The sequence below is a fragment of the Athene noctua genome, chromosome 16 (assembly GCF_965140245.1).
Source record: "Athene noctua chromosome 16, bAthNoc1.hap1.1, whole genome shotgun sequence".
NCBI classification, from domain to species: domain Eukaryota; kingdom Metazoa; phylum Chordata; class Aves; order Strigiformes; family Strigidae; genus Athene; species Athene noctua.
In genome coordinates, this window is record NC_134052.1 from 16,714,493 (window position 1) to 16,732,424 (window position 17,932).

General features: G+C 57.1%; 2 protein-coding genes across 2 annotated transcripts; one reads left to right on the plus strand and one right to left on the minus strand.

Moving 5' to 3' along the window:
• Positions 1–306: 306 nt before the first annotated feature.
• Positions 307–9,833, plus strand: LOC141967024 (BPI fold-containing family B member 4-like). The gene is made up of 15 exons (XM_074920347.1): positions 307–433; positions 1,177–1,291; positions 1,794–1,898; positions 2,165–2,320; positions 3,754–3,817; positions 4,177–4,240; positions 4,595–4,686; positions 4,893–5,066; positions 5,736–5,789; positions 6,358–6,525; positions 6,612–6,679; positions 7,901–7,943; positions 8,426–8,489; positions 8,822–8,898; positions 9,477–9,833. The coding sequence occupies exons 1-15, from the start codon at positions 322–324 to the stop codon at positions 9,498–9,500; spliced, it is 1,380 nt and encodes a 459-aa protein (XP_074776448.1). The 5' UTR covers positions 307–321; the 3' UTR covers positions 9,501–9,833.
• Positions 9,834–12,359: 2,526 nt separating this feature from the next.
• On the minus strand, positions 12,360–17,932 carry LOC141967166 (protein TENP-like). The gene is made up of 16 exons (XM_074920616.1): positions 17,911–17,932; positions 17,212–17,328; positions 16,881–16,980; positions 16,431–16,535; positions 16,175–16,336; positions 15,717–15,762; positions 15,405–15,465; positions 15,078–15,169; positions 14,788–14,964; positions 14,420–14,461; positions 14,130–14,294; positions 13,858–13,925; positions 13,245–13,290; positions 12,848–12,911; positions 12,682–12,758; positions 12,360–12,428 (listed from the first exon to the last, which is right to left on the minus strand). The coding sequence occupies exons 1-16, from the start codon at positions 17,930–17,932 to the stop codon at positions 12,360–12,362; spliced, it is 1,413 nt and encodes a 470-aa protein (XP_074776717.1).

Sequence of the window (17,932 nt, forward strand, 5' to 3'; positions counted from 1 at the left end):
AATAACGACTGCTTAAACGTCAGTTCAGGGGCAAAGCAGCCTGGTTTACTTTTGTGTGAACATGTAGGATATTTTGGGCAAGTCACAAAGGACCAGGAAGGGGCTTTTATTGACCCACACTTGAAGTCTGTCCATGTGTGTGGACGTGAACGAGTCCTCCTGCCCCAGGCTCGAGCAAAGCCTGACTTGAGCTCGGTGAAGGGCAGAGGGGGGATTTCTCACTTGGCCTCTTCCCTCATAAAGACACCGGGGTCCCTTGTTGGAGCCTTTCCCCACTTCTCGCTCTGATGTCTCCCTCGCCAGCAGGGGAGTCTCCTGGAGATGACGATGCTGAAGCTGTTTGGAATCGCCCTTTTCTGCGGCCTCCTCTCGCCCTCCCAGGGAGTCTTGTCCGGTCTGTCCTGCGCCGTCAGCGCGGGGGCGATGCAGAACGGTAACCAGGAGCCACGAGCCCTGTTTGTTCTGAAAGTGAAGTGGGACCGTGACTGGAGCGAAACCTCCTGAGCGTCTTCATCTTTATTTTATAGTTGCTCAGGGCTGTGGACTTCACTTAGAGCTTCTGACGGCCATGGTGGGGTTTGCAGGACAGGGAACTATCCCTGCTCCAGAACCGGGGCACATTTCAGCACCAAACAGCCCTACAGAATTTCAGGGCTAGATCTGGATTATTTCCTCTTTCTGTCTTAGTTTCCATTTCCATACTGGAGCAGCTGATATTTGGCAAACAACTGCTGTGAAGTTTAGCAGCCGTGTTGACGTTTGCAGTGCTCCAGCAAAAGAGAGAGACTTATTTCAGATTGTTCCTATTATTAAAAAAAAACCAAACAAAACCCCTTTACAAATGGGAAACGAGTTGGGAGTTGAAGCAGAACTGCTGAGTGGGGTCACTGTCGTTCCTGGTAGTGCACAACCCGACTGGGGTCTGTAGGTGGGAGGTCTGGGCTGCTCTCTGCTGCTGTCCCTCCAGGTTCATTCACTGAGGGCAGCTTTGCCTTAGTGCTCGCTGTAAAACCTCCTCGTTCCCTGAGCATCTGACTGCACCGGGACCGCTGATGACTCGCTAAGGGGTTTGGGGAGCCCTGGGGCGTTGCGGGAGACCTTTGCCAGGACAGATGTGACCGAGAGGAGGGAGGTGGTTGCTGCAGGTGCCGGCCCTCACGCAGAGCTGTTTTCCAGTTCTCTCGGATGCCATCCTGCAGAACGGGCTTCTCCAGCAGCACCTGCAGGGCCTCGTGCTCCCCAACATCCTGGGTGAGGGGGGTCTGCTGAACTCTCCCACCAGCATCACCGGGTAAGTGGAGCGCGAGGCCTTTTCCGGGAGCGCCCCTTCGCCGTCGATTCCAGCCAAAGCTGAGCTGCAGTTGGCACCATTGGCCCGAGTAGTTACTCTTGTTGTATTTTGATACTGAAATTCTGACTCGATAGGAGTTTTCTGTGTGGGAGCAGGTGGGTGGTGAAGCGCGCTGCAGGTTGCGGGTGCAGATGCAGAACAACAGCCCCGGTGCTGCTGTTGATACCGAGATGCTGGGCAGCACTGAGAGGGGAGGAAGGGGCCACAGAGAGAGAAATCCGACTGCTCTCCAAAGTTGGCTTCCACCCCAATCTGATGCTAGGTTGCCTTATTTTGGGTTTCAGCTGCCTCTCCCCCTGGAGCTGGTGTCTCCTGTTAATACTCGAGCCTCCAGCTGGAGGTGGCCGTGGTGACGTGGGTGCTGTAGGTTCCTGGGTCGGTACAGCTGCTCAGCTGTTGGAAGATGCTTTTAATCTGTGCCAGCTCCTGCTGTTGTTTGCAGCCTACACCTTGTCAAGGTTTGGCTCCCCAAGCTGTCAGTGGTGCTGCTGCCAGGAATCGGGGTCCAGCTGACCATCGCCGCGAAGCTGGAGCTCAGCGGCAACTGGTGAGTGCGGTGTTTCGCGGTGGCTGTTCAGGGAAACCCCCACCCGCGGGCTGCCTGGTGTGCAGCGTTTTGCATTTTTTACAGTCTTCTAGGTATTTCTTACCTATAATAAAGTCGCAGAGCAGAGCAGGCACCAGAAGATGCCTTGTGGCGTTTGTAATGAATTGCAGGAGATGGAGGCGCAGTTTGTTGCTTCTGGCTTTGCTGAGTTTCTCTGGTTAGAGGCTGAGAGATAAAATCTGTTCAACCCATTTACGTTTTTTCAGCCTGGTTGGCCTTCTTTCAGAACTAATTGATATCTTGGTGGATGTGAACATTACCGCAAACATTAAATGCACAAATTTTGAGTCGGGCACAGTCCAGGTCGTCATTGAAGACTGCCTGTGCATTCTTGGTGCCATAAAGATCAAGCTCCTTTCTGGGTAAGTGCCTGTGGATTTATGTTTTCTGTTGCCTGTAATCCCCTTCTCTTTATCCAGTGATCTGGACAGTCTGCCAGGACACAGACGGTGCTAAGCTGATACAGAGCCAGGCCTCAGGGAAGTAATTTCTTTCCCATTGCCAAAGCCAGTTGCTTCAGTGGAACTGTCAAAAAACGTGGTTGTTGGAGGATGAGGGTGAATTTGCCCTGTTTGCCCGTGGAAGTGTTCAGATCTGAAGGATGAGGTTTGGTACCTCTTCCAGTGCACTTTCTTCAGGCTTAGCTAGTGAGCTGATGTCCAAAGGGTGGGAAGGGACAGGGCAGGGAGTGTTCTGGGAAAACAGGGCCGCTGCTTGTCCGTTCTCCTCTGCCTTTGGCTGCTGGCACAGGGAGGTGCTGGGCACGTGGCCGCTCGCTCTGGCCGCTGGGGCTGGGGGTAATTCCATGCGAATGTCCCATCTCTTGCTCAGTCTTGTTAAATTCTTGGCAGACAGAATGTGCTGACTTCGTGTATTGACGGATGCAACAGTAAATTGATCATGGGAAATATTTTCTTTTATTGCTTTTGAATGACTCACTTTTCGGGTTCATTGAATTTCTCCTAATTAATTTTTGCATTATGCATGATATTTCAATCAGTGCGGCAGCTGGTTTAAAAGAGGCTGTGTAAGTGAACAGGGGAACACGGCTCAGCCGCTCTGCGGGTCGTGTTTTAGGTTTCAGCAGGATTTAAGTGCTGGTGTGCAGGAGGTGAGCTCCCTGTGGGGTAAGGCCGAGAGAGGGTGCACGCGACTGACTTCATGGCAGTTCCTCAGATGTGTCTGTAGGCAGAACTTGGGCATAAATAATGAGATGCGTTATGAATTCCTGCTGTCTGTGGCTCGCTGAGTGTGCTCCTGCATGTTCTACCTCAATAGTCCAGATATATATTGATTATCAAAAGTAAATGGCTCTGTGCTGCCTGTGTGCTTCGTGCACCCCGGAGTGATCCGTTCAGCACCAGTGTGGAAATGTCACGCGGCAGATTTCTCTTGTTACTCCACATGTTAATTGTTTGTTTCCCATCACTAACATGGAGATATTTCATAACAACTCCGCCGTCCCTTAACTACAGCACTGATTCAAATACCAGAGGGGGGCACTGAAACTCGGGTTGTGCTGCGAGGGGCTCGCTCCGTTCTGCAGCCATGTCTGTGCTCCCCGAGTGCCGAAGCCTTCGCCTCCCAGAAACGGGCCCAGTTCTCCCCTCGGTGAGGGGGGCGGCTCCTTGCCCTCCCCACCTTCTGCACAGCCCCTGCTCCTGCCAGTATTTACTGCAGCGCGTCCCTGAAGGGCGGGCTGAGAAATCGCAGGGTGTGAAATGAAGGCTGGTGATCCTTTGGTCTGGAGTTGTGTTTGTAGTGATTGGAATTATTTTTTTTTTCTCCTTTCCAGCTTACTGTCCCTATCAGTAAATGAGATAGTGCTTAACCAGCTGACAGCAACTCTGCCCGGTCTGGTAAGCCTGCAGATTGCCCTCCTTTCATAGCCGCCACACACAAACACCAGAACAGCGTGTTACAAGGTCGGAGCAGGCTGCAGCATCTCTGGCTGTTGCTGCTGTGTGCTGCCTGGCAGGGATGCCCGTGGCCAGCCCGGCTGCTGCGGCACCTTCCTGCCTGCAGAGGATGCCCCAAATATTCCCCAGATCAAAGCAATCCCCTTTGGGGCGGCCCCGTGGCTCCAGGGCTGCTCCTCTGCCCCCGAGCCCCTGGCAGCCCCCCAGCACCTTTCCCCCGGGCGCTGAGATTAGAAGCAGCGGGGCTGCGGGGGGTGGCTGGGGGATGCTGAGCCCTCGCGTTTCTGCTTTGTTTGCAGCTGTGTCCCGTGGTCGATATCGTCGTCAACCTTGTGAACATCCAGCTGCTGGGCACTCTGAACGGTGCGTTCCTGGGGGGTGAGGGTCGCAGGCCCCTCCCCACGCCGGGTCCGTAAGTGCCATGGGGAGGAGCCGCAGGGACCTTCAACTCCCACCCCGGGGCTCCCGACACCGGTTTTATCTATCACCCCTAGATTTAGCTTTTTAGCTTTGATGCTCTTTACGGGCCGTATTCAAACAGCAGATCCCACAGAGCTGAGTTTGGGGACGTTTTGCCTGTTTTGGGGCCAGCGGGCACCCTGCAGAGGGGCCTGGTCGTGGGTGTGAGGTCTGGCTGGTGGCCTGCGAGGTCAGGGGGCGACTGCGTGTCGCTGCGTGTTTCCTGACGTCGTAACGATCTTTTTTTCCTCCGTGAAGCGGTGATCCCGGTCGGCACGGCGGGGACGATTCACTACCAGCTGGCCAGCCTCCCGTTTACCTCCGGCTTGTTCCTCGGGTTGGATTTAGACGTAAGTTAACGTTGGGCAACAAGACCCTATCAGCTCCTTTTATCTGTTAAATACGGAGGGAATTGCTCCGAGTCCTCTGCTTTCCCTAAGCTGCTGGCTGGAGGAGGCTGTTCGGCTGGCGCAGACCCCACTCTCTCCCTCTCGGGGGTCTGGGCTTCCCCTGGGGCTTTGCCAGGTCGGTTTAGCGTCCGTGTCTCCCCTCGCAGGGAGCGGTGAAGCAGGTGGGCGGCAGCATCATCCCCCACGACTCGTCCCCCTCTGCGCTGCCTCCGCTGCTCGACCGGCTCCTGGTCCTGGGGCTGCGCCAGAGCTTTCTCAACGCCGTCCTGTCCCTCCTGATCCAGATACCGCCGCAGACCTTCCCCTGCACGTCGGAAGCTGTGAGTGCAGCAGCAGCAGCATTTCGTGCCGGGGGAGGTGGCAGGGGAATGTCTCAGCCCGGCCCTTGCCCGGTGCAGGGTGCGGGCAGGGTCTGGCACACGCGGCGTGTGCAGCTGCCCCGGGCCTGGGTGCTTGTGCTCACTTGCAGGTGCTCCAGGCCCCAGCACTGCTCCTTACTGCTCTCTTCAGAAAGCTGTAGTAGCTTGTGCAATGATCAGCACTTCTTGTTTCTGTAGGGCCACCCCCAGGTCTGTAATCTGTTACAAGGAGTCTGCAAAATGTCACTGAGAAAAGCCACTTATGTGCAATGTGGTTCTCTGGGTGTGTGCATCTTCCCTACCTCCAACCTGTGCTTCCACTGGGAAACACCGGGGCTCTGCATGCTGACAGAGGTTGAAAGCCTCGGGGTTACATCCCATCCGCCGCTGGTTGCTCTCACCTTGCCTGACGGGGCAGCTGGGAGCAGTGGAGAAGGCAGAGGGCTTGGGGTGCTGCCTGGGGCCTCACGGGGGACAGCGGGTGGATGAGGGCTCGGGGACTGGCCCCAGGAGCACCAACAAGCTGGCTGGGAACAGGGACACCAGTGGGAGAGGGGTGGGGGCGGCAGGACGGGTGGCTGAAGTCCTCTGGAGTGCTCACGGGGGCTGCTCATGCTTTTGTTCCAACAGTTCTCCGGTGCCAGCCACCTGCAAGAGGCCATCACGACCCTCATCCCTGCCGGGGTGAGTCACCTCTGCTGGCACCAGGGTTTGTGTAGAGGCCCGAGGCCGTCCAAGTGACGTGCCTGGACGTGCCACCGTGCTGCTGCCGGAGGTCTCCAGTCCTCTGCCCCCTCCTCTCGGCTGTGCTGAGCTCACACCAGGAGCCCAGCTCGAGGCCGAGCCCGGGAGGGGCCGAGGGTTTGTGCCCAGCCCCCGGCACGGTGCTGGCTCTGCTTTGTGCCCTCGGCTGTAGCCAACCTTCTCCTGCTCCCTAAGCAGGGGAATATCTTCTCTCGCAGCTCGAGAGAAAGAGCTGAGCAGTGTCTGGCATCTCCCCTTTCCTGGGCATCCTCTTACCCCCAGTACCCACCTTTGCTTCCTCAGCCCCTCGCTGCCTGCAGCAGGGAGTGCTGGCCCCTGCTGCCCGACCTGTTTGCTCTGTAAATTCGCTGGGTCCAAGGTCTGTGTGAGCTCGGGGGAGGTCCTGCGGGGTTACGGGGCTGTGAGCCCACCGCAGGGCTGCCGGTGCCCTGCCGGGCCAGCGTGAGGGGTGCAGGTACCCACACCCCTGCGTCCCCCGTTCCCGCAGTGCTCCGCCTGCCCCGGGACCAGTCCTCTGAGCATCAAGCTGGCGTTGTCTGGGAACCCGCTCATCCTCCTGGAAGAAAACAAAGCCACCGTCGAGCTTTCGGTCGTGATTCAGGTGTTCGTTAAGAGTTTAGATGGCTCCACCCTCAACCTGCTGCTGCTGAAGGCCGTAAGTGTGGCTGTGAGGAGCTCAGAGGGGCTGGCAGCCGGGCTGGGGGGTCTCTGCAGGCTGACCCTCTCCCTGTCTGCTCGCAGGACCTCGCCCTGAACGCCCGCGTGTCCATTGCCGGAGGCCGACTGGTGCTGGGCTTGTCCCTGGGCAGGTAGGCTGGGCACCGGGCAGGCTGGGCACCGGGCAGGCTGAGCGCGGGGTGTTGGACCCAGCCCGCTCCCGAGCCAGCCCTGGCCGCTGGGAGCTCCGGCTTTCCTGGAGCTCGGGGCACAGGCTCAGTTTTCTGGGCAGCAGCGGCCGGGGGGGAGCAGGGCAGCAGGAAGGGCTGTAGCTGTGTCCCTCGGTGACCCGGAGCTGCCTGAGCTCTGGCGGAGGGGCCAGGAGTGCTGAACAAACGCGGCGTTACAGGCCGGTGCTGTTCTCTGCATTGAGACGTTCGCTCCGGAGCCACCAACAAAATGTTTGTCAGAGTCTGTAAAAGAGATGATTCATTTCCTGAATCTGGGAATGTCTCATGCCCCGCCGATGGCATGAGGTGGACAAAGTATCGCTGAGTCTCAGGAAACATTACAGCAGCGGGAAAGTTTTAGGAGGCTGGAAGAAAAGTGTCTGTCAGTTTTATAACAAGGAGAAATGATGTAACCTGAATAATTGTAAGAGTGTCAGCTTGACTTTGATCCTGGGCAGTAGTTTGAAATGTCTGATATCGGACATGAGTGATAAAGGAGTAAAGGAAAGTGCCGTCATTAATGCCAGTCAAGGTATGATTAAAGATTGGAAAGCATTCCTTATAGTGTGAGGTTTGAGGATTTCAACCCATTTAGCTTGTCAAAGAGCTAGATTTAGAAGCAAAATTGGCCTAGCATGTATGCAGCGATACAGAGAGGAGAAATGCATCAAAGGGCTTTTACTTCAATAGACAAAGACATAACAAGATCCAGGAGAAGCAGAGAGGAGAAATTCAAAGTGGAAATAAAGCATACACTTTAGCTGTGGAGGCAGTTTCTGACTGCAGTGATAGATGAGGAGCTGTAGCAAATTCTCCGGAGTTCACGATCTTTACGTCCGGACTGGATGGTTTTTCTAGAAGCTTTGTGACACCTTTCCTAGGATGAGTAAGTACCTGGGCACAGGAGAGGGAAGGGAAGCCAGGAGCTGGTGTGTGCCCCCTTGCAGTACTGTTTCATTTACAAGCAAATAAAAATTAGGTGAAGCTTCTGTTTTCCCGTTGTCTGTCCTCCGGCGGGCGCAGCGGTGGCAGCTCTTTGTGTCTCGCTGCCGCGGGCCCTCCGCGGACGCGCCGGCGGCTCCTGGCAGGGACCCTGGGCTGAGCTCGGGTGTCTGACGGGCTGTTTGCTTCCCTTCCCGGCAGCACTTCCCTCTCCTTGGAGTCCTCCGACGTTGGCATCAGTAACGTGAGTCTCGTGCCGCTCTGGGCTTCGCTGGGCGGGGAGGGCCGAGCCCGGGGGACGCGCGGGCGCGGGGGGTGTGACCGCCCTGGCTGCGCTGGGTGCCGATGGCGCGGGTGCCAGCTGCTCCGCTTTGTAGGCTGTAGCGATTCTTCCTTTGCTGCTTCTCTTTTTCCTTCTGCCTTTTCCAGTAACGAAGTGTAAAGCCCAGAGCGTTTGTTCACCCCCTGCTTGGGCAAAGCTTACATGGAGCTCTGACGGGAGTTTTACCTGGTAGAGGGTTTCCCAAAGGAAGCACCAAATACAAATCGAGGAAGAGAAGTGGATTTGCATTAAAGAAAAGAGGGGCTATTTGTTCTTTTGCTGTCGGTGGGGAAGCGGTTTCCAGCCCCGAGCTCTGGCTGCCTCCCGCCGCAGCGCTGGGCTGCGCTGGCTGCTGCCGGGTTCCTGCCAGCGCCGCTCACGTGCTTGTTCCTTCTCTGGTTCAGATCTCGGACTTGAAGCCCCACTGCAGCAGTCTGCTGGCTGAAACGTTATTGCCCCTTCTCAACGGTAAGGCGAGCGGGATGGCCCTAACCCTGGGAGGGCTTGGAGGAGGGCGGAGGGATGTGTGTGCGTGACTGAAGGCAGTCGGGAGGGTCGGAGCAGCTGAAGGTCTGCAGTCCCCACTGTGAGGCTGTAGCTAAAATCCCAACTTTATTCTCACACCATCCACCCCAGCTTCAGTCCTAAGGGCCCTGGCAACAGCTGGTGGCAGAGAACGTGAGGAAAACCAAACCACATCGTCCGTGCTCTGCTCCCTTCACCCTCCCGGGAGCAACTGTCGTGGGGCGGAGCTGGGCTCACCCCTCCGGGGGGGGTAAGGACCTGTCTGTCCCCTGCAGGTGCTCTGGGCATCGGGATCCCTCTGCCAAACGTGCTGGGCATTCCCTTGATAAAGGTGGATATTCGGATATTAGTGGTAAGTGTTCGCTGAGGCTGTTTCCTGCTGCAGGGCACCGGTGCCGGTCGCTGGGGCAGTTTCTAGCAGGTGGCTCCTGCAGCAGGGCCCTGCCGGTGGCGGTTGAGTGTGCCAGAGCTGTAGGTTTTAAGCCAGAAAGGGTTGTTCTGTCTGACCTTCAGGGCAGAAAATGCTGCCCGAGTCCTTCAAGCCCACGAGCGTTCTCGAACCAGGTGGGCGGTGAGCAACGTTCAGCCCCGCTGGGGCAGGTTCAGGTCCCCCCCGGTGCCTTTCCTTCCCGGAGAGCTCCGTGTGAGCAGCGCTGGTGCAGGTCCAGGGGGTCTGACAAGCCCTTCCGAGTGGCACCATTCAAAGTGTCTCAAATTGCCCCAAATTCCAGCCCTGTGCATCCTGCAGAGGTCCCAGAGGAGCTGGGATATTCTCTGACACTTCCCCACGGGCACTGTGCCCTCCTCAGTACAAATTTGGCGTGAGGATTTTTGCCAGAGGGCTTTCTGTTCTCTGGGTGTTGCTTGGTGAGCCAGCATCCCCTGAAGTTGGGAAGTAACATGGATGTGTCGCTCCTTGTGCTTCTTCAGGGCCTGCTGGTGATTCTTGTGTGAGCTGGGGAGTACAAGGCACGGAGGGCTCCTTCTGGGCAGAGAGGGAGGAGGAAAGACCAGCGAGGATGGAACATTGAGACTGGCATGATCTATTTTTCTTTTCTGAACTTGGTTCAAGATTCTTGATAACGTTGAAGACACTGTAAGGTTAATTGGCTCGTTTGAGTACGAAGATACTTGCGTAAGCCACAACCCGATAGGCAGCTCCGTGTAAAAATATTTATTTAGAGAAATTAGCACGATTTTGGGGTCACAGTCACAGCAGTTGCACGTGATGCTGTAGTGGGATTGTTAACTTTGTTCTGAGGGAAAATTGTTCTTGATATAATGAAAATATTGCATGCGGCTTCCCAAGTAAATGCCACCATCCGCGTTCAGGAGGGTGTGAAGTGCTGAGCGGGAGCTCAGGGCGTGTTTGTCATGTAACTCTTTTAATAAACATTCCGACTTTTTTGGTGCTTGGAATGAGGTTCTGGTTTCTGATGCTTCTCTGGGAGAGTATCTGTCCTGCCTCCTTTTTTGCTGGAGGGAATTAATTTTGCTGGCACCTACAGAGTCACCTGTGATCTGTCACTGTCCGGGGAATCTGTTTGACTTGAGAAAGTGTAACTGGGGCACTCGCTGTCCCACAGAGCCGGGCGGGGGCTGCACGGGCCTGGGATCACAGAAAGGCAGAAACATTGTCTTGTACATCTGGAAGCGGCTTTTCCTCCCGGGGCCTGGCCTCCATCTCGCCGTTTATCGCGTGGGGCTGAGCGGGAAGGAGCCAAGGAACCTTTTCAAAAGGAAAGGGCAGCATCTCCTTGGTGTAACTCATTACTTCTGCAAGTCGTAAATCTGGTGCTCTGAAATGCTGGTGAGCTCAGGAGTAAATCCAGAGCAGGAAACTGCAAGTCAGAATTCATAAGAACTGGGACAATCCTGCCCACAGTGGAAAAATCACTGAACAGTTGTTTTCCAGTGTCCTGGCACCCCACCACGCTGCAAAAACCTTTTAATGGGGGAGCAGTGGGAGCGGGGTGTGGTGGGCCTGGGGCTCCGGCCTCCCCAGCCCTTGCTCCAGGAACATCCCGGGAAAGCTTTGTCCCTCGGCTGCTCCGCGGGGGCTGGCCAAGGTACTTGTCCCGTTTCTGCAGCGTTTGGTCCATCGTGTCCTGCTCCCCGTGCCCCCGGGAAGGGAAGCGGCGCCCGGCGGCGTCTCCTGTGGGACCCCAGGAAATAGGGACTTTGTTTATGCCAAGGTCGCTAATACAGACGCTTTTTTCAGCATTTCTTTTTCTGGGTGATCCCAAAGCGACTGCTGGGGACAGCACCGGCCATCTCCTGCAGAGGCAGCTGTGCTGGGGGCTCAGTAAATCGGGGGCCGGGGGGAGCAGCAGAAGTCCCCAGTTCTCCGGCGTGAGCTCAGCCCCGAGCCCGCGGCTGGGCCCAGGTGGGACGTGTGGGGCCGGGGGTCGGGGTGTGCAGCTCCTGTGACCCCACCTGCAGAGGCAGAGCTGAGCGCTAGAGCCAGAATATCCGCTGGCAAATAAAGACACCTTTTTACCACTGTAGCTTATTCCTTTTGGGAAACTGGTTTAAGATATATTAGTCAAAGAATAATGGTTGCAGCTCTACCAGGAAACTTTTATTAGGAGCAGTTCCCGCTATTGCCAACTTCGAGCATTAAAATCATTAGTCAGGTCCCCAAGCCGGGCATATAAACCTTCAGGGTTTTTTATTCCTTATAATAAATCAGCTTGACTTGTTTTGTTTGCTTTCCTATTTCTGAGTCTCTGAAATACGAGGTTTTGAAGTGCTTTTCAGCAGCTCCAGAGGCTAGAAGCGATGTGTATAGCCGTTGCAAGTGAAAGCAGATGTGTGCGTAATTAATATGATTTCACGGGCACCACCACGGCAGAGCTGAGGCGGGAGCCGCGCGCCAGGGCCGAGGAGGCTCCTCGGGGCATCGGCTCGGCGACGCGCTCGCCCTGGCGGGGGGCGGCTGCCAGCAGCCCCCAGCGGTGGAGGAGCTCGGGCGGCCGTAGGAGCTCGTTACCATCCCACCCTGCCGTGGGTTTTTCCCCCTCCCTCAGCCTCTGGTCAGGGGGAGGGAGCAGGAGGGTCCCGGCACTGACCAGCGCAGCCGCTGGCGCCCGGCGGGGGCACGTGCCGGCGTGTGGCCCCGTCTCTACGTGTGCCATCACCTTTCATTCAGGATTTTCTCTGTGATGAGCTTTGTCAGAAGTACAGTTTGGAAAACATAACTGCTTCAAGTCTAAAATTAGAAACCATTGTGCAGACTGATTTTTTATTTATTTTTTTTTTTCCCTCCTCTTTCTGACCCAGGGAAAACCACCAGCTGGAATGTTCCCATAGTAACACAAGAAGTGGAGGAAAAGCAGATGAAAGATCTCTTGTTGGTAGGGGCCATGTCGTTCTGCAGCTGAGGCACGGGGCTGCTTTGCATCCTTACAAATCAGTGGAATGTTTGTGCTCCCTTAATTAAATGTAAGGTCTGGACATCTGTACTGGTACCAGTACTTAGCAAGACAAAATTCATCTGTCTTTAAGTGCAAATTGTTGAGGGGAAAAAAATCGATAGTCCTACCAGAAAATGCAGTATGAAAGGGAAATGTTTAATTAAAGCATGGAACATTGTTACAATCCATCCTCTCTGTGCAACAAAAATACCAAGAGCGGGACGGGAAAGGAAAGGTGCTAGTGCAATGCCCGTACTGTCCTAAATACCCAAAAGTCTTGGCCTTTTAGTAAGGGAAGAAATAAGATTTTCAACGTTTCAAGCAGTGACAGGACACAAAGCACAGTTTCAGAGCCAACAGAACGATCGTGCTGCTGCTCTCCTCCGGACACCAGACTTCAGGCCACGGTGCTCTGCTCCCCTGCCACCGCCTGTAGCTCGAGGTTGCAGGGGACCAAGACGTAGTCCTAAGTGTGGGGAAGAACGAGGCCTGAAGGTAACTGTGGGGCTCTCCACAGGCCTGTGGCCCCTCCAACACGGCTACTGCTCGTGTCAGTGGGGCTGGAGAGGAGCTGCGCCTGGCGCAGGCAGGGAACCTGCGGGTTAATGGCGCTGGAGGAGCAGGTTCCCATTGATTTTGGAGCCAGGGGGTGGGTGCTGCTCCTGGGTTCCCTTTAAATCAACCATAGTGGGGGGCAACTTAAATGTCATCTTTCTTACCTTGTGAATCACGATGTTGACATCCGTGTAGGTGAAGCCGGAGATGTGGGGCAGGAACACGCCCTCGCTCAGGACCGCTGGGGAGAGAAAGAGGGAGCGTTGCCGGCCGGGTGCTGCCTTCGCCCTTGTCGCATGTCCTGGGCGGCAGCACCTCATCGACACTCACCGTTCATCTGGGCCGGGACCGCCTCGCGGACTGGGGGCAAAAATAACTCCTCCAGCAAGTCAGCCTGCCGAAGGGAATCCACGGTCAGCTCGTGATGCGGCTCCAAGGCGGGAGCGCAGGGGCAGGGACCAGCGAGAGCGGGGTCCTGGCACTCACTGCGCCTTCCCGATCCCCCACGGGCCCACCTCTCCCTTCTGCAGGGGGCAGCGAGCACCCAAGGTAAATGTGTCCCCGCTGACAGCCGCAGCCCGGGGTGGTTTAGGGCAGCCGCGGCTGTCGGGTGCAGCTGCGGTGACCCAGGCGCGGGCCGTTGCGTTCAGCAGCCGCAGCAGCGCGGTGCGGGGAGGGGACGTGGCTGCGCTCGGTCGCTGGGGGGGGGGCGGCTGCGGGCACCTACCGGCACGGGGCCCACGTCGGAGGCAGCCAGGCTGAGCTCAACGTCCCTGCAAGACAAAGAGCAGCAGCACAGGGGCCGCTTGTAGTAAGCGGTGGCTTTCGCGTCCCCCCAAACGCCCCGGCTGAGTCCAGGGCCAAGCCAGCAGCGAACTTGGTCCTTGGGCACATCTGAGCAGGCGCCTGGAGCCGCAATTCTCTGCCCGGGCACAGCAGCAAGGGCTTGAGGACGCTTTTTCCCCGGGGTACAGACTGAACAGCTTTCGTAGGGGACGGGGCTGGGGTGTGGGATGCTGCGGGGCTGGGGCCGGGCCCCCCGGAGCCCCCCAGCCGCAGGCTGTGTGTGTGCAGACGGGGCGTCCAGCCCGTGTTTCCCGGCAGCGGCGCCGGGGCTGGGGCAGGGACAGGCGGAGGTGACGGTGTTGGCCTGTGCCTGTCGCCTGTGCTGGGCGCGGGGGGTGACGGCTGCAAGTTCCACTTTTCTCTCCAGCCACGTTACTGGAGTCTCGCTGTTCCCCTCGGGCAGAGCTGCCTCTGCAGTGCCCAAACTAAGAAATTCCCCGGACGGTTTTGCCTCTCTTTCCCTGCCCCCTGGGGTGGGGTGGCTGGGTCATTACTCTGTCACGGCTGCAGAGATCATCATCCTCGTGCTGGCGACGCTGAGGACGAGGCCTGCAGACATGTCCTGCACGGGGAGAAGAGGGCGGGAGCCGAGTGAGAGAACAGTCCTGGCTCAGTTTTGATGAGCGGGATGTGATGAACCCATCCACGTGCTGCCACCTGCTCCTGGCGCCCGGCTCGGGACCACGAGGTAAATCAGCAGTTGGGCTCACAGGGCACACTCTGGGCACACTCACACTGTCAGGGCACACTCACAGGGCACACTCACCATGTTCACGCTCAGGAAGCTCTGGAAAGCCGGCGCTCCGGTCCCGATGTGGACGGTGAGGAAGAGCTTCAGGGCTGCTTTGCCTTCCTCCAGCACCACCCGGGGGGAGCTCCTGAACACGGCCTGCAGCACCACCGGCTGCTCCTCCGGGAAGAGGGAGCCCATCTGCCGAGGGAGGGGGGTTATTTCTGCACCCGGCAGTGGCACCCTGTGCCCCCGGGGTGGTGGGCAGGCGGCCGGGGAGTGCTGCCCGAGCTGGGGCTGCGCCTCTTGGAGCAACGGCAACGAACCTGAGTGATCTTCTGTGCCAGGGTGGCGGTGGTCAGCGGGCTCTGAAAGATAAAGCAGGGCTTGTGACCTGCCTGGGCTGCCGTGCCGGGGCTCGTGCCCAGCACAGCTGTGGTGAGCACTGGGCTGGGACCTTCCTGCACCCTGCCAGGAGCACCATCGGGTTACTCCTCATGGCACGTTCTCCCGCATCATTAGACCAGCAATGGTTTTGGGAGCACGGGGGTGAGGGGCTGTGGCTGCCAGGGTGCTCAGACACACACTCTCGTTTCTTCGTGGGGCACATGGCTCCTCCAAGCCATTCATGGGGCAGGACTGTCCCACCAAACACGTATTTTTTACTCCTTCCTTGCTCACTTGCCCTACTCACCGGGATGGTCATGTTGAAGTCTCCAGCTATTTCCAGGGCGAAGAAGAGGCTGGTGTAGAAGTGCTCAGAGAAAGCCAAGGTGAGGTGGGAAGGGCTGGAGCTCACCGGCTCGGGCATGCTGAAGGGCACAGGGCTGATGGGCAGGGGGATTGCCATCCCCGCTACCTGGAAGGTCGTCTGCAGGGACACGGGCAAGGAGTTGGAGGGGTCTTGGGGAACGTAGCACAGGGAGGAAGCGGCTCTCCCAAAGCCTGGAGCTGGGCTGTGGGGGCTGGGAAGCGAGGACTTACTTGCAAGGAGATGGTGATTCCCTGCTCGGAGATCATGGGTGCAGCCAGGGGCACGTACTGGACCTGGCAGCTTGCCGTGACGGGGAAGGGAGCTGCAAACCCAGCAGAGGGACGCTCAGAAAGAGGAGGGGACCAGTGACAGCAGGTTGGGGCTGGGAAGCATCTGGGTTTCCCGAGTAAAGAGGTGGGGAGAGGGAGCGGGTCCCTGGGGGGGCGACAGCGGCAGAGTTGCTGCTTCAGGGTGGGAGCTCGTCCCATCCCATGACCGGCCCCAAAACGAGCCCTGAAGCCCTCAGTCCCTAACGAGGCTGGAAGCCAAACACTCACCTGTCAGAGACATCAGCCGTTCATTGGGTGAAAGCAGCAGTTTGGAGACCTCCAGGCAGATCTGTGGAATGAAGAACAAAGAGCTGGTAGATGGACAGGAGGGTCTGCTGGCACCCGGCGTCCCCCGAGCCCCTGGGTGTCCCTGTTGTCCATCTGCTCAGCAGCGTCCGGTGACCACGGGGCTGCTGCTCCTCGCCCCACGTGCGCGGCTGTGGGGGCACCTGGCAAAGCACCAGCTTGACTTTAAGTGCTCTAATTCTTACAGAACCATCCAACTTCTCCTGTCTCACACCGTTACAAACATTATCTTACCTTATCGACGTTAATCTCCTTGTCTGTTTCTGAACTAGAAGACTTGCTGGATGGAAACAACAGAACAGAAGTTAGGGGAGACCCAGCTCAGCCAAGGGCAGGTGAGCATCTTTTATCTCACCCCAAAGGCATCCAGAGACAGTATTACCTCTATTTTCTATCATCTATTAAGCTGTGATTACAATTCAGAATCCTAAAACACTGAAGAATTGCCGTTGGACTTCCTGCTACCCTACTTTAAAAGATGCACTCCCTTATGAGAGAATTAAACTCTCTTAAAATGGGGGAAACCTGCAAGCAGAACAAAGTTCCTCCCATAAAGATAAATTTTTGGTAAGCTTTGAGGGCAGCGAGCAGACCTTAGTCATATCCCCTTCCTGCCTGGAAACGCTTGTGCCTCTGTTTCTTCTTTTCCCCCGTTACCCAGATCCCATAACAAGGAAAACCGCGGGGTCGACCTTTCCCTCTCCTCCGTGCTCTGCACCTCCTCCACGGTGGGTTTGCAGGCAGAGGTCACCAGCTCCAGGTTCCCCTCGGGGTTCATTTCCACGTGGAAGTCGGCCAGGATGGAAAGTCTCATCACCTTGGTGGTGGAGCTGTGCCGGGGCGGGAGGCGGCGGCTGGAGCCAGGGGGCTGCCCCCGGCCCCGCATGCGGCCCCATCGCTCCGGCCGGGAGCTTGGGCAGCTTCCAGCCCCCCATCCCTGGCACTCACGGGGCGGGGGTGACGCCGAGGTCCACATCGATGCTCAGGCGCAGCCCGGCGTCAGGGACGAGCGACAGAGACAGCGCGGCCACTGTCACGGACGTAACTCGGTTCCTGCCGGAGCAGAGGGAAGGTGTTGGGGACAGACGGACAGACTGACGTGCAGTTCCTGGCTGCTCTCACAACGGGCAAACCCCACACCCCGTGGGATCTGCAGAGGTAAATCAGAGCCTGAGGGTGGAACGGGGTGGCACCGGGGTGCTGCCCTTAGACCCCAGAGGAGGAGCCAGGAGCTCGTTTCTGAACTGCTTTGGCAAACAGCCACGTTGGTCGCCAGCAGGATTTTTGTCCTTGCTGACAAAACGCCTTTTGTGATGCTATTCGAAGCCCTCCTGCTAAACACCAGCTGAACCAGTGGCACGGTGGCAAAGCCTGGGCAAGGCAGAGCCACGAACTCACCTGCTGGACTTCTGGGAGCTGAGAATCAGGTCTGGGGCTGTCGGGGCCACGAGGTCCTGCCTGAGAACTGCCTCCGCATGCGCCTTGGAAACTTCAGCAACTGTGGAATAGGGTGGGTGTTGTTTTACGAGACCCTCTGGGGGCTTGTGGTCTGACGCACAGAGATGGACAGACTGAAATCCGTCCAGGTGGCACTTCCACCCCTGCCGAACCCCCCAGTTACTGGCTCTGGAAAGGGGGCGATGACAGTGAGCTCATTAATGGCATAAGTTTCTGGTGACGGTTTGAAACAGAAAGATGCTGCTGACAGTGAGGGAGGGTCCGGACTTACGGTAGCTCAGGCCTGAGGGGGTGAGGATGCCGCCGCAGTCGGGTGACCTGGCGGGGTGAGCGGGGACCAGGAGGCTCAGGAGGATGCTCAGGGTGCGGAGCTTCGCCGTGCTGGCACCTGGAAGAGGAGGAGGGAACCAGCAGCAGCCCGGTCAGAGCAGCGTGACCCTGGCCAGGCCACTGAGGCCACACTGGGTAGCCACGGACCCGCTCCTGGGTTGGGTTTGTGGTCCTGAGCTTGTTGCGGGTGGCACCTGGGGATTTAAAAGCACTAACAGAAGGCTCAGCCTTGAAAACCCCCCTGCAAGTCTGTGAGGCAGAGCGGTGCTTGCAGCCGTATCCTGCCTGCTGAGGAGCATATAATGGCCTAAATGGTATAAAACTAACAAATAAAGAGGAGCTAAAATTAACTGAGGAATGAATGGAAGTTATGGAGGAAGCTAAAATCAAAAAAAAACAGGTGAAAGTTTGATCTACCCCTCTGAAAAACAGTTGAGAACTTTTTATAGCATTTGTAATGCTCTTACAATATTAAGAAAACAAGTAATTCAGAAAGTTCAGCCTGCAGGAAACGCACATATTTATACCAGCCTTTGCAGAAAAGGGAACTTCTGATGAGAACTGACCCTTACAGAGACACCCCCAAGTAAGCACAAGCCGCGCCTGCGCCGAGCTCTCCGGCGTGCAGAGGCGTCTTTACCTTTCCTGGCCAATCTTCCCAT

What these genes read in the sequence shown, in the direction of transcription:
- LOC141967024 (XM_074920347.1), top strand. Translation starts at nt 322, where the DNA reads ATGACGATGCTGAAGCTGTTTGGAATCGCCCTTTTCTGCGGCCTCCTC. An exon ending in CGCGGGGGCGATGCAGAACG is followed by an intron (nt 434 to 1,176) that starts GTAACCAGGAGC and finishes GCTGTTTTCCAG; the next exon opens with TTCTCTCGGATGCCATCCTG. An exon ending in GCTGCTGGGCACTCTGAACG is followed by an intron (nt 4,241 to 4,594) that starts GTGCGTTCCTGG and finishes TCCTCCGTGAAG; the next exon opens with CGGTGATCCCGGTCGGCACG.
- LOC141967166 (XM_074920616.1), bottom strand. Translation starts at nt 17,932, where the DNA reads ATGGGAAGATTGGCCAGGAAAG. An exon ending in CCCCTCAGGCCTGAGCTACC is followed by an intron (nt 16,981 to 17,211) that starts GTAAGTCCGGAC and finishes CCTATTCCACAG; the next exon opens with TTGCTGAAGTTTCCAAGGCG. An exon ending in AGCTCCCAGAAGTCCAGCAG is followed by an intron (nt 16,536 to 16,880) that starts GTGAGTTCGTGG and finishes CTGCTCCGGCAG; the next exon opens with GAACCGAGTTACGTCCGTGA.